This window comes from Mixia osmundae, assembly GCF_000708205.1.
Source record: "Mixia osmundae IAM 14324 unplaced genomic scaffold scaffold_2, whole genome shotgun sequence".
Classification (NCBI taxonomy): Eukaryota; Fungi; Basidiomycota; class Mixiomycetes; order Mixiales; family Mixiaceae; genus Mixia; species Mixia osmundae.
The window spans coordinates 252793-273555 of record NW_014575562.1 but is presented as its reverse complement, the minus strand read 5'-3'; the positions used below and the strand labels follow the sequence as shown (position 1 = coordinate 273555).

The following is a 20763-nucleotide window of genomic DNA, read 5'->3' as shown; positions in this document are numbered from 1 at the left end:
CAGCCGATGGCGTGGTTGAAACTCCCACTTTGCCTGAGGCCACAACAGAGCTGCAGGCTCTAGTTGAGATGGACTCAGTCCGCCTACAGCGAATACCAAGACGCCACGCTAAGCGGTTGCTTGCTCTCTTCGACCTTCACGTGCTCCAGAACAGCGGCGAGCCTCGTGAACGTTTCATAGGCTTATAAGACGACTTCGCTGCGTTTGATCGCTTCGCGAGCCTACAGGCTCATACGCTCTCTGTGCACGTTCTCGCATTAGATGCTATGAGCGGAAGCTTGGGGAAAGAGAGAGTGTGTCGCTCTGTACGACGCGTTGCCTAACCGCGACGGGCTCATCGAGGCTCTCGAAGCCAAGTCCAAGCAGGCCGAGACAATGCCGACGATTAACTTGGAGACCTTTACAACTATCGATTTATCGCTCGACGAGATTGTAGAAGACACACATACTTGCGCTGCCCGAGGCACTGGTCGCGTCAAGATCGATAGCCTCACGATTTGGGCAGTCGATGAAGCAGATGCCATGAAGCCGTATGACCTCAAGCTGGCCCTTCTCGAGCGGGGGCAGTCTACTTTCGGATCCAAGAAAGCCCTCTTCTCGCGCCTGCTCTCGTTCGTTGCTGATGACGCCGCCCGTCGAACCTCGCCTCTACAAAGCAATGAGCATCGTGACCGGATGCCAATGGAGCTCAAGCGAATGGTGGCGAGCTGCCTTCTCCAGGATTCATAATTCAAATCGCATCATGGACTTGCTTAACCTAGCTCGCTGTTCCCGCAGCTAGCGACAGGCCCTGTATCCTGGGAATTTGATGTGGAAAGCGCTCGCTGTCAGGTGGGGCCATCAACGGCTAGATCGTCAAATCGTGCCAAGTGGGACTCGTACTCCTATGTTCACAGTGACCTGGCGCTATATTGCATTACACTGGTATCGCCAGCGCTGTGCTATATGTCAGAAGTTCGTGGAAGAGAACTGGGAGGCTGTAGCGCTTCCCCATCAGCAAGCGCATGGCTTTCCTCGTACTGCAATAGTGACTTGTCCGTAAGTATACATACCTCATAAAATGCTGACAAATCTGCTTACGTCCATCCAACAGACCCTTGCCTCTAGACTACGCGCGGAGCGAAGCCGATCTTTTCTCAAGTGTGTCGTGCTGTCCAGTTAGATCATGCATCGAATCGACCGCATATTACTGCAAAATGCATCGAATGTGCAAACGTGCGCGTAGAGGAGCCTCTCGCGCAACACGGCAACGGACATCTCCTGTGGCTTGTCTCCTTCTCTGAGCTCAGCAACACATCAACAACAAATGAAAGCCTACCTGCTTGCTCTTCTATGTGCCGCGCTACTATCGTCGTCCATTCGAGGCGAGCCACATACAAAGGATTATCAACTTTCCGGTCCGTCTGTAGCGCAACAGAATGTGAAGGGAAAGCTGATCGCCACACAGTGAACTACGGGGTGAGCTCAGAGTAGCTACTGGCTCCATCTTCGAGTCTGAGCAGCAGATCAGGGCTACTGCGACGTCCACCTGCAGAACGGCGAGACTGAGTTTGTCTCGTTGGAGTCAGTCGTCCACGAGCCGAGCATTCAGGCTATCACCTCTTGGTACGGAGGAGACGATGTCAGAGCAGAATTCAGTAATCCGGTCGACATGCCCTTCTCGATGTCAGGTAATGTGCATGTCAAGAGACCTCATGCCAGTATCGATCTACTTCTCGAAGCCTTGCAGCGCCCTGCTCGCGCTCAATGTAGGTCATCCCGCCAGCCGGGATAACGACCAACTGATGCATCTGCATAGACACATTCTGCTGCAGCACGGTCATCAAATTTGCGCTCGAGGCAGGAGCGGCAGATGCGAGTCTCAAGCTGCTAGAGTGGGAACTCGGTCTATCATGTGGTAATGGCACAGATGCGAGACCTGCGAGTCGCTGTAATATGGAGCGCATGGGCGTGCCAGACGGTGTGACTCACGTCATTTTGACCATCATGCGCTGATGTAACAGGCCAGAGTACACGGTCTGCAACACAATAACGCTCGAGGTTCGCGATTCGAACTCTGGCATTGTGGCTTCCAATCTGAACGCCAAGTCCAAATGATGCATCTCTGGCCTTCATTTTAAGACATAGTAGTGTTTGTAGATGAGCGCGATCTCGCTTGGGCGAAGGTCGGACCAGCTCTGGCGCTCTGGAGTTTCATTAGCCAGCATTTCGACGGTGCCACCTTGTTGCTCGACGCAGTAATCGCGTAACATGCTATGTTGCTCAGATAGAAGGTCGGTACGATAGGTTATGTCCCTGCTGTCCAACTTGTGGCCTTGATACGTAGCATGATCGCGGTCCCAGACGGCGTTGAACGACCTGCGACCCTCGTCACCATACCTGACGGTGTGATAGCGCTGCAGAGCCTCATAGCGTGCTTGCTTGTCTAGCGCGTGCAAGCAACAAGCATACAGTTCCTTGAAGCGTTCTGCAGCTGGCGAACGACTCGTTGCGGTCCAAGCTTCTTGTGTGAGCTGTCTTGTGATTACCGTGGCGTCCGCTGATTGCAATACTGTCTGCTGCCTTGGTCGGATCGTAGCCGTAGCCAGCAGGCTCTCGGCTTCCAACCGGCTGACGGTATCCGAACTGAGGATGTCACGATACCTCTGTTGTAGATCGCCATCGATCGCGGGACTTTGGCGAAGCCGGTCGGTAATGTCAAAAACTCTCTGAGCATCGGGCATGATTGCGAGTATACGGCTACGCTGCCGGGTCTCAAAGGCCGCCTGCAGAGCTTCGACTTGTGTCTTAGCGTACATTCTGTTGAATCTTGCGTCGCTGTCATAGTACATTCGACGGCCAGTAGGATAGCGCTTGAAGTCGTTCACATGTCTGAGGTTGGCCATATGCTTGTAAGGCCATGCAGCATGCACCAGATGATACTTGCTCCAAGACGCATTCCTGGTCGACACATGCCTAGGGCAAACCTGTAATAGAAAATCAGAGAGCGACCACATATTCGTCAAAGGAACATACTGTCATACCGATCGGTTCTGCATCCTTTCGAAGCTCGAAAGGAAAGTGTACCCCGTCGTAATTGCCCGTCGTGTGGCATGCTTGGCAGCGCCGGCGGTAGACATCGAGAGCGGTGCTTCGCCAGGTCTGCTTGGTCAAACCCTCTTTGGCTGCCGTTCTGCGGTATTTTGGATTGTAGCCCCAGCGATCTGCCCGAGCTTTCCATCCAAGTGTATCGCCATAGATTGCCTGGCGCCACGATCTCGAGACCTGCTCAAGGGAAAGCAGATCAAGCAGTCGATCGTCGTATGACACTTGATCCGCAATGATTCGTTTGATTTCCATTGGAAGTTCGCGCTCTAGTGGCTTTTGTTCTGTGCTGGAACGTCTTGCGCGATGCTCTCAAACAGTCGAGAGATCAATACTGCCTTGGCGCCTTTGTCGCTCAGCTTGCGAGCTGCAAGCTCTGATCTGAGCGCCCCCATTGTCATTGCATCGACCTCTTCGACGTGCCAGATGGTCAGAGTGTCTGTGGCCTTCGAGTCAAAGCCGCGCGCTGCGAGCGAAATCGAATCTTTGGCGAGCTCGGCGTGTCCAGACACATTGCTTTTGCCGATCCTTCCTTGGATGAGTGGAGCATCATCTCCGAGCGTCGCGCTGTGAACGTCGATCGCAACGGTATAAGCCTCGTGAGCCGCAGCAAAGGCTTGTAGCACGCTCGTTTCTCGAACTGCAAGATCATTGAAGAGGTCAGGAAGGTGAAGCTCCACCCTGGCGAATCGATCGTCGTAGCGCTGGTCCACCTCGTCGAATTGCGCTAATGCTGCCCGACGCTGTCTATGAGCCTTGACATATTCCCCAAGTCGTCGACGGAGTCGCCAGCCAGCAACACCGTCGGTGGGCAAATTTGCCACGGCAAGAAAATGTCTGATCTCTCGAAGATGGAGCTCATCAACAGCCTGAGGAGCTTCGATAATGTCCGAAAGGCTTCGAATAGCAGGAGTGACCCGCTTGTGTGTCGCTGAAGTCTCGTCTGATCGGATTTCATCGAGTGACGGACGAGTCAGTCGCAGCTGAGCGGACATGAGATCGAAAGTCGCATTCTTTGTACTTCTGGCAAGGGCAGCACTCATTGCGGACAGAAGTACGGTAGCGACGACTCTTGTGAGGAAGCACACGGAAGACGACGCACAGCTTTGAGGATCTCAAATTTGCCGACAGACGCGCGAGAGCCAGATCGACCGTTCTGATGGGGCTGCTGTGGAGACGCGTCGCGTATTGATAGTGGCCTTTACAGAGGATGGCAAGATCTCGCTCGCCTTCGACTTTCCACACTTCTCTCTAGATCGACTTGCTAGGGGCTCTTTGCGACGCAGCGGAGCTGACGCCTCGTCAAGCTTCGGACAGCCTTGGCGGCTGACGTGCTGACGGACTCTCGGCGAATCTGGCTTCTCCTCGCCTTCTGTGCCCGTTCGGGTGTCGTGCGCTGGTCATGCGGCTACGCTGGCTTGTCGCTCCTCTCAGGAAGTGCTTGCATGGCTTTGGCTGTTCTGGATCCGTCGAAGACCGTCAGACCCTACGCCTGCTATCATGTGCATCTCCACTAGAGCTTGACGAGCGGCACTCTTGCTGGCGATGATCTGATTCTGCCGGCCTTCTAGGGGGGAGAGCTCGGGCGGCCAGGCGTTCGCTTTGGCGTATCGTCTGCCGCCCGGTCCCGCTCCATACGTCTTTCCTCCATCTCAGTCCTGTATCGAGCTGATACGCGAGCCTGCAGTGCCCGCAAGCCTCTCACCCTCAACTCGAGCCCGCCTTGCAGACTTCAACTCTCGTAATGCATCTTTCCTTTTGCTTGCAGTCCATGCCTGCGCGCGCCAAGGCTACCCATGGATGTCAATTGCATTGCCTAGACGTTCATTATATATCCACGCAGTCATGATGAAAGGCATCTTAGTCGACTCGAGCTGTTAGACGGTGATTCTTTGGCTGTCGTATTTGATCTGTGACTTGAGTCACGGGCATCTCTCCGGTAGGTCGTGCAACTCCCCGCGGGCGGGCAGTGCCTGCAGAGTCACCCGGCAACGCGCTGTGTGCCATGGAATCTTCATCTGAGGAATCGTCATCGTCTGGCTTTGCAAGCAAACAAACTTTGAGCGACGAGCAGGCTCAGCAGGCTCTCTGAGATACTTGTGAATGACATGACGTCCAAGGAGTTCAATAAAAGGAGAAGCGCTGCGACGAGATCAAAGGGCAATCTGGACGGACTGAAGCTGAAGTGTCGTCGCGCCGTCGCGTACGCTGAACGTCAGACTGAACGTTTTGACGTTGCAACGCCAAGCCACGAATGGCATATGAGCTCACCTTGGCGCTCATCAAGCCTACCTTGCTCGCTCAGCAATCCCAAGTGACTGCCGTCCTACGAGAAATCAAATCTGCAGGCTTCGACATTGCCCGAACGCAGCGTCATCATTGGACGATCGAAGAGGCACAAGCTTTCTACGCCGAGCACGATGGTCAGTTCGAGTTTGTCTCATCTGCATAGTCTTCACTCAGCGAGACTCGCAGGCAAGTTCTATTTCCCTCGACTGGTTGCATCGGCTACGCAGGCACCTATGATGGCGCTTGCACTCGCTGCACCCTCTGCTATCACTAAATGGCGTGCGTCTCGATTGCCAAAGGCTTGTGCGAAGTGGCTCATTGCGACCTACAGGTCAACTGATGGGGCCCACGCATGTGTACAAGCACGTGCGCAGCATGTCCGCCGACGTCCGGCTGATACGTGTCGCAGAGCGCAATGGACACATCCCACATGCTTGCGCGCGCGATACGGCATAAGCGACACTCGCAATGCATTCCACGGCTCCGATTCGCCACAGAGTGCAGCAAGAGAGCTCGCACTTGCCTTTGAAGGTCACATGCCTGATGCCAATCACTTGCTAACGAGACTGATCTTCGAGCAAAAGCAGGATTTGACACTCAGTGGTGGCTCAATCGTGCAAAAGAAGCGAGGTGACAAGGTGCATAGACGACATCACTGCTTTATCAGAAGCGCCTCGACGGTACGGTCCCGACACATCTTCAGAAAGCGGACGAGTTCCGTTCCGCCTGTGCCTTTGAGCTCTTGCTCTGCTTTTGCCACAACGGGCGGTGGTAGCAACTTCGAGCCAGGTGGCGGAAGCGCTCTGCTCTGCGTGATGATATAGAGCGTCACAATATTCATGTGTGCGCTTCGTAGACCTTTGAGCGATTGCACAACTCGGTCGTAAGATTTGCGCAGATCGGCAGAGGCCGGATCGATCATGTCTGCCAAAGCAAGCTCTCGCACTGATCTGGGGTGGCTTTGCAAGTGCGATAGGAATTGACGGTGGTGCTGCGGCATATAGAATGCCATGCGGTGCATGAAGGTCGACTCTTTATCGGCTGGCGGTGGTCTGCTGGCAGCATTGAGGCGTTGAATGACGGGCTCGGGTCGGGCGGAGTGGTCGACGCCCAGGAAAACATCAAGAGAGTGGATGAGGGAGCTCTGGCCCGCGCTCGGTCCGCCATACTCGCGCACTTCTCTCAATCCGAGGTGAGACTGAACGCCCTCGTACGTCCATAGACCGCCAACGAACCATGGCCGAATCTCGAAATAGAAAGCATGTGGTGCACAATCAGTGCGTACGTCGATGATTGTTTGACTAATTGATTCGACGATAGTGACCAGATCATCGAGGTTGCGCGTGATCCTCGTCTTTGCCACCGCATCGCCAAGCCAGGCTTCGTCGAGACAATGTGACATGAGCCTCAGGGCAGGCACGCCGCGTAGCTCGCAGAGCAACGAAGTCAGGAAAAAATGCTCTTCGTCTTTGCTGCCAGTGAAAGTCTGTGAGATCTCAAAGTTGTCGGCCTGCCAGCCACGCGAAGGGTCTTTGAACCGCCAGTTCCACAGGACAGTGTCGGCATACGTCAAGATGGGTGGCATATCGAGTCGCTCTGAAACTTCGACCCAGGGCACTGCGATACTCGCAGGAACGACGTTGCCCGACGGGAACGTTGAGTGAATGTACGCGTGACCAAGGAACGAGAGCACGACGTGAGCTCGTCTCAGTAGCGGTAGCGTCGACAGGTTCGTGACGGATAGCACTGGCATCTATAGCAAGGGTCAGATCGAACAAGGCTAGATTTGAAGAGCACGTACGCTCCTGATCCCAGTTCGCCAAGCTTCTGCAGCCTCAATAGAAAAGGCTGCCCCTCCGTACCTCATTCCTTCTCGTGCATCTAACGCAAGCTCCCAGTCTTCGAGCTCGCCAAGCAGGCGCTGAATGGGCTCCTGTGGCGGTAGAAAGCCCGATCGTACATCGACATCGAAATCGGCAGACGCCGTCGAGCTCGTGTCTGGCCTCGTGGACCATCGAGAGCGTACATCTGGCGTAGAAGGGCCATAGGGTGTCTTTGACGTGCTCGCCTGTGGCAATGCCCGTAGATCGGCATGTTGCGCTGCCAAATAGTGCGTCTCTGGCAGATCTCTGACTGTGTGCAAGCCTCCCGAGCCGAGCGGAGGCGAAGTAGCATGGTGTGCTGGCATGGCTTGAGTCATCGCTGCCATCGAAGCCCGTCGAGAACGCTTAGAAGCGGCAAAGCGTGCAGCAAAGGTGTCTGCGCTCGACGTATCGTCATGACTGTGAGTTCGGAGGGAAGCCGTTGGGGCGATGCTTGTGCCCGTCATCTTGATCCGAGCGTTGCAGACCAGGTCCGTGCAATGCTAAGGTGGAGCCAAATGATCCTGTGATCTTGTGTCGCTAGCCTTGAGTAGCTTATCAAGTACGAAAGCCTGATTGATCAGTGTTGATGATCGCCGATGATGTAACAACTTCGATGACTCAATTTCGGATAATCCCGCACGCGCGACGATGTCCGTTCAAAACGTGACAAAACCAATGTCAACATGATTTGAACAACGACAATAGGGCTTATAGTGGCAACACGGATTCCGCAAACTGTGCGCATGTCAGCACATAATCAATGCACATGCCGCTCGAGAGCGCTTACCACTTCGACTGCCTTGCTGCAATGAGTCGAGCCAGACGCCACATCGAGATTGTAGCACAAAAAGATGCCATCGACCCTGCCTTGTATCATCAGAATTCATCCCCGATGCAATGCGAAGCGAAGAAGCCTACGCATTGCTGAGAACGTCCGAGCACAAGCGGACAGTCCAGAAGGGCACGATGGCACAGAGAAGCGAGATGAGAGGTGCATAGTGAGCTTCAGAGACGGTGTAGGTGGCGAACATGAAGCCTGCTAGCCCGGCGAGCGTTGCCAGTGCTAGCGAGATCATGTTGAGGACGTACTTGACGAGCAAGTCTGCAGGGTATGCGTCAGCCGAAACAGAATGGAGCGTGATCGGTACCGACTGTCAAGGAGATATCCCGTCCTGTTGCTCGAGATCAGAGCAGCACTGCGTCGCGCAGATTCTGCAAAAGGCTGTCCAGTCAGGCCGGCAAAGACGAGAGCATATGAGCTGATGGCATCGAAGAACGAAGCTGCCAGCGCAAAGGCGGGCGCAAGATAGTACAGCGGGCTGAGAAAACCAGGCAGTCTGCTTGTCGATCTCGTCACATTCCGCATCTTGCTCGAGACCAGCGCCAGACTGTCGAGTAACGCGAGCAAAAGAGCGGAGTAGCACACGGTGCCCAGACTCGGTCCTGTCGCTCTTTGCAATGACGCGACGATGAGCTCGTTCGACGTGGGACTGTCCGGATCATGGCGGGAGAACCACCATGCGCCGACGACGCCGGAGACCGTCATCCTCTGTATCCCACGCATGACGCCGAGCGTCCATAGCCAAGTGAAGACGACGAAGCAAGCAAACGTTCCGCTAGTCGAATCGACATGCCATGTCCTCTCATGCTCCTTATCTGTTCCCGTGTAGACGCCATGCGACACTGCTGTGCTGAAGATCGACAAGAAGGGAAATGTGATGACCGTAAATGCCACAGTGAAGCCAAGGCAAAGCACGAGCAGCGCTTGATGATCCGAAATGATTGTCGCCGCCAGCTGTATCGTGAATCAGCACTAATAACCATGTTCGTATGAGAGCCCACCTCTAGGACATGCACAGTTTGTTGCAAGCGCTTGCGATTTTTATATGCCGTTTGAGCAAGCCAACCGGCTGCACAGATGACAAGCACGCTGAATGCGCGCAAAAGCGTCCTCGCTAGGATGAGCCAATGCCCTTCATGCTCCTCGTTGTCATGCGAGACAAGAACATAGCTGCCAGCGTAGCTCCATGCCCCAGCTAAGACCAGTAGTAATGGCACTGAAACGACCGCTGCGTGGACGACAAAGTACGCGCCTCGCTTGTAGAACGCCAACGACGCCGTCGCTGCTACGCCCGATAGCAGCGAAAGCAGCGTCAGGATGATGAGAAGAGGTATGCTAGAGGCAATCGTCTCTGTAGGTCGATCGGTCTCTGATGGCATATCACTTTCCGGCGGTAGCAGTGGCGTTCCGATGAACGACTGATAGAAGCCATATAACACCACTGTCGACAGACTTGCTAAGTAGGCTGCCAGCCAGGCTGCATCTCTGTAATATATCCTCGGCACATCGGCCTCTAGTCGTATACGATTGCCGGCATTGGACGGATAGACGTACAAACGATTGGTCGCAGGCACGTCGTCTGAAACCCCCTTGCGCGCATAGTCGAATCTCCGAGGCGGCGATGACGCTACAGAGGCATGAGGCAAGAAGAGAGAGGTAGCCCGTTCGGGGGAGTCGTCAGCCTTTCTTACGGGCGGTGACGACGCGCGACTACTCGAAGCTGACAGTCCGCCGCTAGTTGTAGAAGGAAGCGCAGAAGATCTATGAACTCTCCATCCATCTCTGGGGGCAGCATGGTGGCTCATTATGCTTGAGTCGGTCGTTGGCGATAACGTTTGTGCTATCAGCTCCGCTTGGGAACGTCGAAATGGATCGAGATTATCTTGCCGTTCGAGACGGTTCTTCTGCTCTAGCGCGGCAGATGAGAGTACTGATGATCCTGATGGCCTGCCCAAGCCTCCGTACTCGTCCTCTCGCTCGTCTTCCTCGCCATGGCTATCTACGCCGCTCGGTAACCTTATCAAGCTCGCAAAATGGCTGATGCCCATTGCGCTTCGTTCGAGCAGATTCCTGCGATGAGCTTGATATGTACGAGGTTCATGATCGATGTCCTCATCTTGCTCATCTTCGACAGTCGAGTAGAACAATCGCTCGGGCGCAGTCGCCGACATCGCCTGCTCGCTCGGCTGACGCCTGGCTGCTCGCTGCGATGCCGTATCTTCTCGCGCCTTGCCTTTGCCATCACGCGCATCATTGTCAGCCGGAAGCATCGCCTGTCAGCCTAGGCCAGATGATGACTGTCCGGCGCTAAAGCTGACTTCTGGCAAGGCGGGTCACGTGGGATCCAACTACCTGATTGAATTCATCTGACATCTATGGCGAGTCAACGCGTCGCACACGCGTCGTCCGCGACGCAGAAATCGCCGGGCGCATGTATGTGATCTGCTGCTCCGAACTCCCGAGAAGTCCGGGGAGCAGATCATCGTAGAAGGAGTTATTTCCGACTGTATGAAGGATTTACATTGTCGGGAGTGGCTCTTTTCACCTGTCACAACAATGTCGATGAGGATGATCCCGTGGAGCTCCCACTGACTGGTCCGACAGAAAGCGTGCTGAACATACGATGGCCGGCTCGCCCATAACGCGACGAGCGTCCTGCGACCAGTCATGTTCTGTTCAAGAAGGAGCTCACGCGCATCGAGCGCTTAGATCCAGACAGTCTTCGGGCAAGATGAGCAAGATGACCAGTCTCCCCAATGGTCGCAAGTATAGACCGACGTCGATGAGCAGCGCCGAGCTCGGACATCCGCTGTCAAGCAAGCAAGCCTTCCAGCCTGCTATATCTGCGGTGCCGGAAGTCAGCCGACAGAGCTCGTCCACGGGCAGGAGGCGTGCTTGGGCAGGCCGACTCGCGGTCGTCGGCTGCTGTGGCTTCTTGCTCTTGTCAGCAGGTCGTACATTGCTCAGTCGGCGCATGAATATGCTGCCTGACATTGAGCAGAATGTCATTGCACGAGTCGCCGGCTTTCATTCGAATCCCCACCATATGTTGCGGGTGGATGATCTGCTCAGGCCGGTCCACAACACACATACACAGACGAACGCGCTCGACCTGAATGCCGAGCTAGGCTCGACATTAGACACAAATGCCGAGGCCAGCGAAAGTGCGACTCACGACGCGCTCGAAGACAGCAGCGGCACGAGCGTCAGCTGGGTGGCCGAAACGAGTATCCAGCCTCTTGCTCGCGCACTGCATGGCACATCCGCCATTTTTTTCCCCGGCAAGTGGGGGTTCAGCAATCACGTTTATATCGCCATGAAGGCAGGTTATCTAGGCGTGCGAACGAACAGAAGCGTCATCCTGTAGGCTCTCGGAGCGTTCTCGAAGAACTAGCTGACACGAGGTATGCAGCACGGATCCTTATGGCCCCTTGTCATTTTCGAGCATCTTTGATCATCAGGGCGCGTCCCGTCTGGCGGGCGGCATGCCTTCTTACGACCTTCACAATGTCACTGAAGAGAGGGTGGAAGTAGGTTGTCTGACGACAGGCACCGACACAGATTTGGACGAGCGCAATTTACACATCCAGACCTGGCCGATGCCAGAATTCGGCGGTTACAGCGGGGACAGCTACGAAGCTGTTGAGCAAGTGAGCTTGATGCCCGTCGCGCTAGAGAGCTTCATCAGCAACGCAACAGAGCTCCATAGTCGATATACCACTCGCGTGCGACCGCAGGCCGACGTGCTCTGCGTCTATCCGGCCTTCGGACTGCATGAGCAAGAATATGAGAGCATTTACGGCCACAAGTTCGACGGAGAGATCATGATGCTCACCGATCCAGCCTGGCAGGATTGGGGCCGCTATCTGTTCTTCTCTGCCGAGATCGAGCGACTGGCTGATCTTGTCATCGAGAGCGTTCTGTCGACTGTGAGTGCTCGCTTCGTGTCGGTACACATCCGCAGGGGCGACTTTTGCAGGCCACGATTTCATAGGGCGAATTGCGATATGCCTCACTCTCAGTCCCTAGACCTTTACGCAAAAGCATTGAACGAATTCTCAAATGCCGAGGCTTGTGATGCGATGCAAGCCGTCACAGACGTACTCCTCCTGACAGACGAGCGCGATCCGGACTTTTCGGCAGAGGCCAGGAAGAGAGGCTGGCACACCGTCGACACTCTGAGCGTTGTCGATCGATATCTCTTACCGGAATGGCGCTCAAAGGGCGCAAGCCCTTCGTTCATTGCAGGCATCGTGGCTGGCGCAGTCATGGCGCGGAGTCAGGCATTCGTGGGAACGGCAAGAAGCAGCATGTCAGCTCTTGCACGACTCCGCGTCGAGACTTGGCAAGGCGGCTGTACAGCTCTCGTGGTACCCAATTAGCCGGTCGTATATCAGTCTGCGATACGTAGCGTTACGTGCGCAGTGCACTGTTGTTATGCATCTCGTCTTGTGGCAAGCAAGCGAAGTCGCGCGCATAATAAGACACAAAATCTGCGCGGTCCCATCAAGCCGAGCGAACTCCCCTCCGAGCCCTATCCGGTGGCCCTTTCATCGACCATGCATTGTCAGACCTGCACTAAGTCGTTCGGTTTCGGTGTGGCAGTTTCACTCTATCGGCTGGCAAGCCAGAATGGTCCCCTTTGATGACTTCGATAATGAGGAGGACAACTGGTCCCCTAGCGGCGATGAAGACGAGATGACGAGCCTTGAGTGGCACTATCGCCGCGGGTCTACGTATGGACGTACTCAGGCTCGTGCTGCTGAGCGCAATAAGCCCGTGCCTCCCATGCCAACTACGGCGGACACTGTTCGTGGCCTGTCTGATTTTCACGTCAAAGCACTTCTCAAGCAAGCTGAACTCTCCGCTGCCGGCCGGTTCTGGCAATGCCAATCACGTCTGATGCGCCATATCGAAGCATTGCGCCGCAAAGAAGAAGTCTCAGGCACCGACATGAAGTCGTTTGCCGCCGATGCCGAAGCTATCGAAAGTCTACCCATCGAAGAGCTCATTGCCCGAGCTGGTAAGATGGATTATATCGCTAGTTTGATCGATATAGAGGCCAAGCAGGCCGTATCCGATTTAGCTAAGACTCTCGGGCTCCACGACGCTCTTGTCGCTCATGCAGAGACTATTGGACCAGACCAGCAAGAAGTTGCCACAGGACCAGCCAAAACGAACCGTGTGCTTACCGCAAAGCTCCAGATGACTGATGATGCTCAAGCTGCTCGCGGCCTGGCCCCCGCCGAAACCGATATTCTCACGGTATTGCGCATCGAAGAGCTCGACAAGGCTACCTCGGCAGATCTCAAAGCCGAGCTCAAAACGCGCGGATTGCCTGCGAATGGCAACAAAGGTGCCTTACTCGGTCGCCTGATCTCTTACGTCGTTGAGAAAGTCACGAGAGAAACGCCGCCAAGCAAGTCAAACGTCGACAAAGACTTGCCTCTTGAGATCAAGAGACTCATCGCATCGTATGTCTCATACGATTCGCGCATTTGCGATCTTCTATCGCTCGAAAGAGTCTCTCGATCGTGGCGACAGGCCCTCTACTCGGATTCATTGGCATGGAAGGCTCGAGCTGCTAGATACGGTTGTCGTCCTGCTGGCCGAGGTGTCTCGGCATACACAACTCAATTGACCAAGCTGTCTACCTGGCGTGCTACTGCCCTTTTTGCATACAAAAATAGATGCATTGTTTGCAAGCGCTCCCGAAACCCTCGTCACTGGCTGAAGGTTTCCCTTTCGACTTCAAAGATGGCGAGCCGTTCTGCATGCCAGGAAGTCTGTACATCAGTAGCCATTTATGATGCTGATACCGTTTGGAGATCTGTAGTCATCACACAAGGACGACCAAGTATCTCGTCAAAGCAACATGGCCAATAGCTCAGGTCGACCAGCTTCCGTTCTTGCGAGAAGTGTGCACGCTCAGTAAAGCATCAGATAGCCACGACAGAGCGGTCAAAGTCTACTCCGAAGCTCAGATCAAAGGCCTACAAGCGACTGTCGCGAAAAAGTTCCTCGCGAGGGATTGCCAAAATGAAGCTTCCTCAAATTACTGAAGCTGCAATCCTGAGCCTCGAAGAGCGAATGCTTGATCACGATGCAGATCATCCGATTCGCAGGCAGTTTGTCAAGCTCGCCATGAGACCTAACGTGACGATCCACGCTGTCAAAGAAGTCCTTCGGATCGACAAGAGCTTTCGGGAGACCGTACTCCAGGCACAAAAAGTATTCGTTGCAAGCAAGCAACCGCAGGAGATCTTACAGACTTAAGAACGTGCCGCACAGCTTCTCAGTGATGGTACGCTCAGCGTCAAGAGCATTGTCGAACCTGTCTTGCACGCTGCTGACAAGGCATCACTACGAAGAGCTCTCAGCAGCTACTACGATGAACTCGATCTAACAGACGCTTTCGAATTTGTCTGGCCTCAAATTTTTGCTACCAACGAAGGCCTGAACTGCCAGCCCTCGACTGTACGAGAGCAGATCGAAAAGCTCATCCAGACCATGAAGGCTCTTCGCGGTCGCTTCATCTCAGACTCAGGCGTCTATGACACTCTTGTCGAAATTCATAGCTTCCTCTTGACCGAATACGATGCCAAAGAGATCGTTTCGATGGTGCTGCATGCGGAAATCCGACATCGAGCTAAAGAAAGCAGAGAAGCAGCCATTCGAGCTCGCGGCGATGCTGCAGCGGGCTTGTCAGTATAAGCAGGATCAAGTGAAGCTTAGGCTACACGCGTTAAGAGTTCATGAAAAGGCATGCTGGATGCATTGCAAGTTTCAAGCCGTTTCATCGAGCTGAACTGGGTAGGTAGTCCATGCATTACCAGCCTGCTGGCGGTACATCTACTGGTACTGGTGACGGAGAAGGTATACACATGAGGATTAGTCACAACGATGCTCTCTTGCATGAGTTGAGGATCGTAAGTGTAGGCTTCTGCGAGAGCGAGGGGTATTGCGCGCTAGGACGGATGAAGTGAGGTTTTGCGACTAAGGGGGTAATCGAGTCTGTCATGATGTTGATGATCGTGTGCTGATGTTGAACGAGGCTTGCCCGATCTGACCATCTGGTACGAGTTGAGAGCCCGTCGACGTCGTACGTGGTGAGGCCGGTGGCGCCTGATAGATGCCTAGAGATGTCTTGATCTCCCTGACTTCCATCACGTCTCTAAAGGACAGCTTGGTAATTGGAGGATTGCCTCGTCTGCTCACGTCATATGAGCTCATGTTCGGGGGGTGTGATGGGTACGACTTGCCTGCCTGGATAGTCTACTGCAGCCCAAGTGTCTACTACGCTCACTTGAGGTTCTTCGCCAAACCTGACATTCGACAGAGAAGTCGAGCTAGATGCAGGCGAGAGGGAGCGCGATGAGGTGCCGTTGCTACCAGAGAAGCTGCCTCGCTTAAGCGAAGGTCTTCCGGGCTGTCTGGAAGCATGACTCGGGTATGATGGCGCTTGGAGCGGCGTCAGGTATTCTCCTTCTTCGTCGCCTTCGTCCATTTCCTCATCGTAGAGCTCTTCCTCCGTGCTCATGTTCTGATTGAACGAGAAATCATCTCGCAGAAGAACAGAGTCCGGATGGATAGCCAGTGCGTCTCTTTGCGGTTTGCGCGACTTGGGTTCGGCCACGACGAGACCATCTGCTTTGAGCAGTCGCTTCATGCCAGATGCGTCGTCGTGGGGCATCGATCGAGCAGGATCGTAAGCACCTGTGAAGAGCGAAGAGGACGAGAGCGTGTCTGAGCTCCAGAGATCTCTCATCGCTCTGCTGAGTCTGGATTCCTCGGGCTCTTCGTCCAATTGTGTGTTGAAGGTAGCAGTCGAGATTGCAAGTGGACTCTTTCTACGATCTCTGCTTCCTGAGCCGATGCGAGCAAGGGGTGATGAGGTAGCGACATGTCGATCGAACTCTGCCGCATCCTCGTCCTCCTCTTCGGACATGGGCAAGAGGTCTAGTTGGGATCGCTGCAAGGATGGACTGGGCAAGCCACTGCCGAGAAATCCTGAAGTATGTGGCGTGAGACACAATGAGAGCGAGAAAGGCGACAGGACGGGCGAAGTCGTTTGTGAACTTGATGCCGATGTCGAAGCTGACAGTTCGCCGGACGATGACTGGCTCATACTGGCCGGTGTTGTGTTCGGCCAGGTGTGTTCTCGGCTGAGTCGAGGCGACAGAGCGGGCGACATTGGCATCCTCTCTAGCCTGACGGCAGAGAACGCATTGGGAGATTTCGAGCCCGCAGGCGTGTTGCTAGATGACGAGTTGGCCGTGAGCGGTGGAGAATTGAAGCTTTCACTGCTCGTGTGAGCCAGGTCGAGTCGTCTTTGCGCAAGCGTGTGACGAGAGCCGAAGCCGGGCGAACGAGGGAGTATCCTGCCATCGTCTTGCGTGCCATGACATTGAGCTCTCCTCGCCTTGTGCACGCTCGACGTTGAAGCCGACCTGAGCAGCGGTGCTCGCCTGTTTCGTTCTTTCTCCGACTTTGTCGGCGACACAGCAGGCTGCCAAGGCGTCCTGACGTCAGACGGACTGTGTCTGTCCATCTCGGCTGACGAGCTGGCTCAAGCTGGTCGATACTCCGGCAGAAAGGGCGGTGCTCAGTTGCTAGGCTGGCAATGCACTGCCATATTTGCCCGAGATCCAATGCAGGGCTCGTCAAGTCAGCAGCAGAAGGATGGATCGAGCTTGTTGGATCTCAATGGAGCTCGATGGGACGGAGTGCGACTTGTCGGGCTGCTCCGGACAGACCTTGCGAGCTCGATGGGAGGCTCGTGCTCGGTCCGCTAATGCGACGCTTGTCACCGTGTCGCGAGCTCGTTGCCAAGGCCGCAGACGCTCCTATGACTCGCTGTCGAACTTCACACTGTCTGCAAGCTGTCGTACAGAGAGCCCACCTGGCCTGTCAGCGTCGTCTGACCACAACAGTGTCGTCAACAAATCAGCCAAACCGATCAATCACTCACTCACACCGACGCGCGTCGTGGTTGTACCAAGCCAGCGGAAGGCCGTGCTCCGACCGGTCATCATGGCGCCCGACAAGCGCAAACCCAAGCCCGCGGCCGATCAGAGCAAGCCAAGCACGTGGTGGTGCCCGTCAGAAGTACACATGGGCTGATTGGCCGGATGTTCAGATGGTCAGCCACTTGCATCCTACTTGCGACCATCTCAAGGATTGCTACGCGATGTCTACTCGCTCAGCTTCATGCGTCACCCTGCTTCCTCGGGCAAGATCATCGGCACGATCTACCTTGCCTGGCTAGCGTGCTTCATCGCCAGAGTCGCGAACAACCCATTCTCTCGCTTTGTGATGATCTCCCATCCCGTGCCTCTTTCGAGCTCGCTCCTGTCCTCAAAGACATTCCTGTCGACTGTACAAGGCACGCGGTACTTTCAGAAAGGTTACGATGACCTCTACTTTATCGGGTTCCACATCATCGTCTTTGCTTTCCTACGCGCAATGCTTGTGCAGAAATTCCTCCAACCGCTCGCGGTCTGGTCAGGACTCAAAGGACGCAAGCGCGATAGATTTACCGAGCAAGGCTATGCCATCATCTATCACGGCATATTCTCCGTCTTTGGGTTGGTGGTCTACAAAGACCTGCCGGTATGGTGGTATCGAACGGATGCGTTCTGGAAAGGCTACCCACATTGGCAACTACTGCCGCAACTCAAGCTGTACTATTTGCTCCAGTTTTCATACTGGCTCTGTCAGATGCTCGTTCTCATCTTACGCATAGAGGCACCTCGCACAGATTTCTTAGAGCTCTGTATTCATCGTCAGTCATGGCCAGACCTCTTTTCTTCATCAACCCTGACGCTTTGGACAGATGCCGTAACTCTATGGCTCGTTTTCTGGTCTGGTTTGATTAATCTGACCTACATCGGCGTTGCCGTTTTTGTGTCGATGGATGTGCCAGAGGTGCGTGCAGTCTCGGCGGCGCCTCTTCTTGCGCTCGCTGAAAGCCGGAGCAGGTGTTTCTCGCTGCGGCAAAGATGCTCAACTATCACAAAAAGACTGAAAAAATCAGCGAAGTCGTCTTTGTTATCTTCATTGGCGTTTGGACCTACTTCCGCCACTACGAGAACCTCCGAATCCTGTACAGCGTTTGGTTCGACTATGACCGCCTCGTACCGCAAGAATCGCAGGTCTTCTTCAATGCGGATACTGGCGCATGGCTTGCTCCATGGATGAAGTATCAAGTCTTCACACCCATTGCCCTGCTACAGGTCGTCAATCTATTCTGGTACTTCCTCATCTGGCGACTGCTCTATCGACTCTTGATCCTCAAGGAGCTCAAAGATACCCGGGAGGATCAGGAGGATGTCGTGATAGCCGACGAGCTCGAGGAGAGCATAGTGAAGAAAGACGAGTAATTCGCCCCCTCTGTTGTACACTTTGCAAAGCCGCGTCGCCAATTCGCGCCTCTGCCCGCTGTCATGCTGACCTTCCCTCTTTTCACCCTTCTATTAGCGTCGAGTGCACTCGCATGGCGAGTTCCCAATCGCCACATTTGGGTCATCAAGAGCTAGGCGCTACGATTGCTCGTTGCGTTTGGCTGACGAGTCACTTCAGCCGAAATAATCGCAAACTGTTCGAATAGCGTTCCCGGAGCCGATGCCGTTGTTTACGAGCCACGAGCGATCAAAGTAGATTGGCAAGACGATGAACTCACCATCGTGCGCCGCCCACGCTATACTTCCGGTTCCGCTAAGCAGGGTGCAGACACAAATGGACAGTACGCTCACAGCGCGGCAGATCTCGCGAGATTCGACACCAAGAGGCGATATGCTCTCCATGGAACTCACAGCCTCGATCAGGAACGAAGATCGGCATGGATGGAGCTACACAGCTGCTGCTTGCTGCGGCGAATTCGTTCGCCGCCCAAGAGTAATCCGAACGAAGCTCATTGGGTTGCAGACGGCAAAAATCCACGTTGGCTTGTCGCTTGGTACTCTGCAGACTGTCCACAGTGCAACCTGGCTAGAGAGGTGCATACTGGCATCACTGGCTAATCTGTGCTGATGCAATAGGAGCGGTAGACGTTGCCACACCGACTGGGAGATCTATGCAGATTGTCGAGGCATGCAGGGCGAGTACCTTGCGCAGAGAGATCACGTCAGTGCTGACAGGAAGCAGAGGCGGGCTACTGCGATATCAGGGAGGCCAAGGTGGAGATCATTAGGAATATCCTGACGTGACGCGGATTAAATTTTGTACCACTTTCGTTGCGGCTGTGATTGCGATTCGTTTGGATTCGGCGATGCGTGCACGCAATCGAGTGTCGAGCATTTAATGACAATGAGATTGTGAGCCTATCAGCGCATTCGGGCGCGTCAGGGTTGTCTCTTGCATGTTGTCTCTGGGGCATCTTCATTCGATTACAATTGTCATATCTTTGGCCATGGGGACAGCATGCTGTTTGTCAAAGCTATCGTGTTCGTATCCTTGCAGGTCGCTGTCACGACCTGCGCCGTTGACACGCTCTGGACCTTGAGTGATGCGTTTGTAGTACAGCGGAAGCCCTTGCTGAGCACGCAATGCCGCAGTACCTGTCACAGTGGACTGTTCCCATACTGGCAGAATCGTTTTTGAGGATAATCTTCTCCGCTTAAGCTATAATGGCCCGGCGATTCACTATGTGAGACTTGCCTCACCAGTACCATGCCCACACACTGGCAGGAAGCCGATACGGATTTCTGAACATACAGCTTCGATCCTGCTGTGACAGTACCAAGCGGCGCAGAGATACTGCCTGGCACGATCACACTCGTCGACAGTCCGGAAACCCACGTGGACTGGGATGATGAATCGCGCCGTAGCTGCACAGCGGTGAATACCTCTACCTGCAGTCCATCCTCGCTGACTGAAAGATCAGAGAGCAAGCTACGACATTGCTCTGAAATTCGGCGAGTATAGCTTATTCCCCATGGCATGACTTAGTCGATCAGGACTTGTTCGCATTGGTCCGCTGATTGCTCCAGACTGCATCCCATTTATGAATCTACAATCTCTTGGTCTGCTGCAGCATAGGGTGCTACGCGGACAGCTCGTCAGACACGCTCGTTGTCGATGGCGTCACTGGTCTGCCATAGCTGCAAGAACGGTTATACGCCGAGCTATGTTTGGGCTTTGACCACACGGCTGAGCACTTGCAGTACTGTCGTGAATCGGCGTGGGAGCAGATCAAGTCAAAACAATAACGCGGATGATGACTCCTGTATGCTTCGATCAGATCCTGACGATTGTTGCTGGGGTTTCGAGGTGTGACGGCTTGGCTTTTCCGGTCGTCTTCCTGATCTGAGAGCCTCTCTGCCTTGTCAATCGCACAGCAATGTCACTCGTGGGCACCATATGGGTAGTATGCTGGTTGATGCTTCAGATTGGCGCCTCGCCGACAAAGGTATGGACGATGCGAGGTACGTTGCCCTCTTGGTCTGGAAGGGACGCTGACGACGCACGGTTGGACAGCAAGTGTTGAGGCGCACTGTGAGGGTATAGGATACGTCTCATTCGATGAGAAGGTCTTTACGGTAAAGCACACAATCGCTACCGGCCAGACTGTTGCTGTAAGCTGAATTCTTTTGTTCGGTTATCGGCTGACTTGGATTCGCAGACCTCCGAAGAACGATACATCTCTGGCATCTTTGGCCCGGTCTCAGGTCATCATTCGGGTAG

The 20763-nt window shown here is 54.5% G+C and overlaps 10 protein-coding genes across 10 annotated transcripts; 5 read left to right on the top strand and 5 right to left on the bottom strand.

Moving 5' to 3' along the window:
• Positions 1-375: 375 nt before the first annotated feature.
• L969DRAFT_45440 (uncharacterized protein) lies at positions 376-2097 on the top strand (the record flags this gene model as incomplete). The annotated part of the gene is made up of 7 exons (XM_014714403.1): positions 376-667; positions 897-1038; positions 1094-1140; positions 1290-1397; positions 1500-1748; positions 1799-1897; positions 2009-2097. The coding sequence occupies 7 exons, from the start codon at positions 376-378 to the stop codon at positions 2095-2097; spliced, it is 1026 nt and encodes a 341-aa protein (XP_014569889.1).
• On the bottom strand, positions 2007-3575 carry L969DRAFT_295009 (uncharacterized protein). The gene is made up of 2 exons (XM_014714402.1): positions 3016-3575; positions 2007-2966 (listed from the first exon to the last, which is right to left on the bottom strand). Exons 1-2 carry the CDS (start codon positions 3337-3339, stop codon positions 2112-2114), a joined length of 1179 nt encoding a protein of 392 aa, XP_014569888.1. The 5' UTR covers positions 3340-3575; the 3' UTR covers positions 2007-2111.
• On the bottom strand, positions 3354-4127 carry L969DRAFT_92494 (uncharacterized protein; the record flags this gene model as incomplete). The annotated part of the gene is made up of 1 exon (XM_014714401.1): positions 3354-4127. The coding sequence occupies one exon, from the start codon at positions 4125-4127 to the stop codon at positions 3354-3356; it is 774 nt and encodes a 257-aa protein (XP_014569887.1).
• Positions 4128-5264: 1137 nt separating this feature from the next.
• On the top strand, positions 5265-6022 carry L969DRAFT_294999 (uncharacterized protein). Its single transcript, XM_014714400.1, has 5 exons — positions 5265-5507; positions 5560-5652; positions 5705-5735; positions 5783-5904; positions 5961-6022. Exons 1-5 carry the CDS (start codon positions 5339-5341, stop codon positions 6005-6007), a joined length of 462 nt encoding a protein of 153 aa, XP_014569886.1. The 5' UTR covers positions 5265-5338; the 3' UTR covers positions 6008-6022.
• On the bottom strand, positions 5961-7868 carry L969DRAFT_21923 (uncharacterized protein). Its single transcript, XM_014714257.1, has 2 exons — positions 7175-7868; positions 5961-7126 (listed from the first exon to the last, which is right to left on the bottom strand). The coding sequence occupies exons 1-2, from the start codon at positions 7700-7702 to the stop codon at positions 6026-6028; spliced, it is 1629 nt and encodes a 542-aa protein (XP_014569743.1). The 5' UTR covers positions 7703-7868; the 3' UTR covers positions 5961-6025.
• A 42-nt stretch (positions 7869-7910) lies between these two features.
• On the bottom strand, positions 7911-10401 carry L969DRAFT_101482 (uncharacterized protein). The gene is made up of 5 exons (XM_014714399.1): positions 9081-10401; positions 8391-9033; positions 8157-8340; positions 8026-8101; positions 7911-7973 (listed from the first exon to the last, which is right to left on the bottom strand). The coding sequence occupies exons 1-5, from the start codon at positions 10347-10349 to the stop codon at positions 7947-7949; spliced, it is 2199 nt and encodes a 732-aa protein (XP_014569885.1). The 5' UTR covers positions 10350-10401; the 3' UTR covers positions 7911-7946.
• A 301-nt stretch (positions 10402-10702) lies between these two features.
• Positions 10703-12461, top strand: L969DRAFT_92490 (uncharacterized protein; the record flags this gene model as incomplete). Its single annotated transcript, XM_014714398.1, has 2 exons — positions 10703-11442; positions 11492-12461. 2 exons carry the CDS (start codon positions 10703-10705, stop codon positions 12459-12461), a joined length of 1710 nt encoding a protein of 569 aa, XP_014569884.1.
• A 250-nt stretch (positions 12462-12711) lies between these two features.
• Positions 12712-15065, top strand: L969DRAFT_70680 (uncharacterized protein; the record flags this gene model as incomplete). The annotated part of the gene is made up of 3 exons (XM_014714397.1): positions 12712-13464; positions 14371-14787; positions 14901-15065. 3 exons carry the CDS (start codon positions 12712-12714, stop codon positions 15063-15065), a joined length of 1335 nt encoding a protein of 444 aa, XP_014569883.1.
• L969DRAFT_85021 (uncharacterized protein) lies at positions 14845-17051 on the bottom strand. The gene is made up of 2 exons (XM_014714396.1): positions 15342-17051; positions 14845-15289 (listed from the first exon to the last, which is right to left on the bottom strand). The coding sequence occupies exons 1-2, from the start codon at positions 16628-16630 to the stop codon at positions 15097-15099; spliced, it is 1482 nt and encodes a 493-aa protein (XP_014569882.1). The 5' UTR covers positions 16631-17051; the 3' UTR covers positions 14845-15096.
• Positions 16762-19286, top strand: L969DRAFT_92487 (uncharacterized protein; the record flags this gene model as incomplete). Its single annotated transcript, XM_014714395.1, has 9 exons — positions 16762-17164; positions 17219-17863; positions 17915-18006; positions 18060-18457; positions 18689-18764; positions 18811-18960; positions 19006-19076; positions 19128-19177; positions 19225-19286. The coding sequence occupies 9 exons, from the start codon at positions 16762-16764 to the stop codon at positions 19284-19286; spliced, it is 1947 nt and encodes a 648-aa protein (XP_014569881.1).
• Between the last annotated feature and the right edge of the window lie 1477 nt (positions 19287-20763).

Bases quoted from the DNA above. Each gene is read 5' to 3' on its own strand.
- L969DRAFT_21923 (XM_014714257.1), bottom strand. From the start codon at position 7,702: ATGACGGGCACAAGCATCGCCCCAACGGCTTCCCTCCGAACTCACAGT. The intron at 7,127-7,174 runs GTACGTGCTCTT...CCCTTGCTATAG, and splicing joins GGCGAACTGGGATCAGGAGC to ATGCCAGTGCTATCCGTCAC.
- L969DRAFT_294999 (XM_014714400.1), top strand. From the start codon at position 5,339: ATGGCATATGAGCTCACCTTGGCGCTCATCAAGCCTACCTTGCTCGCT. The intron at 5,508-5,559 runs GTCAGTTCGAGT...CGAGACTCGCAG, and splicing joins TTTCTACGCCGAGCACGATG to GCAAGTTCTATTTCCCTCGA. The intron at 5,736-5,782 runs GCACGTGCGCAG...TACGTGTCGCAG, and splicing joins GGGCCCACGCATGTGTACAA to AGCGCAATGGACACATCCCA.
- L969DRAFT_85021 (XM_014714396.1), bottom strand. From the start codon at position 16,630: ATGGACAGACACAGTCCGTCTGACGTCAGGACGCCTTGGCAGCCTGCT. The intron at 15,290-15,341 runs GCAAGTCGTACC...TGACGTGAGCAG, and splicing joins GCAGTAGACTATCCAGGCAG to ACGAGGCAATCCTCCAATTA.
- L969DRAFT_101482 (XM_014714399.1), bottom strand. From the start codon at position 10,349: ATGCTTCCGGCTGACAATGATGCGCGTGATGGCAAAGGCAAGGCGCGA. The intron at 9,034-9,080 runs GTGGGCTCTCAT...TTCACGATACAG, and splicing joins AAACTGTGCATGTCCTAGAG to CTGGCGGCGACAATCATTTC. The intron at 8,102-8,156 runs GTAGGCTTCTTC...GATACAAGGCAG, and splicing joins TCGGACGTTCTCAGCAATGC to GGTCGATGGCATCTTTTTGT.
- L969DRAFT_295009 (XM_014714402.1), bottom strand. From the start codon at position 3,339: ATGGAAATCAAACGAATCATTGCGGATCAAGTGTCATACGACGATCGA. The intron at 2,967-3,015 runs GTATGTTCCTTT...TTTCTATTACAG, and splicing joins CAGAACCGATCGGTATGACA to GTTTGCCCTAGGCATGTGTC.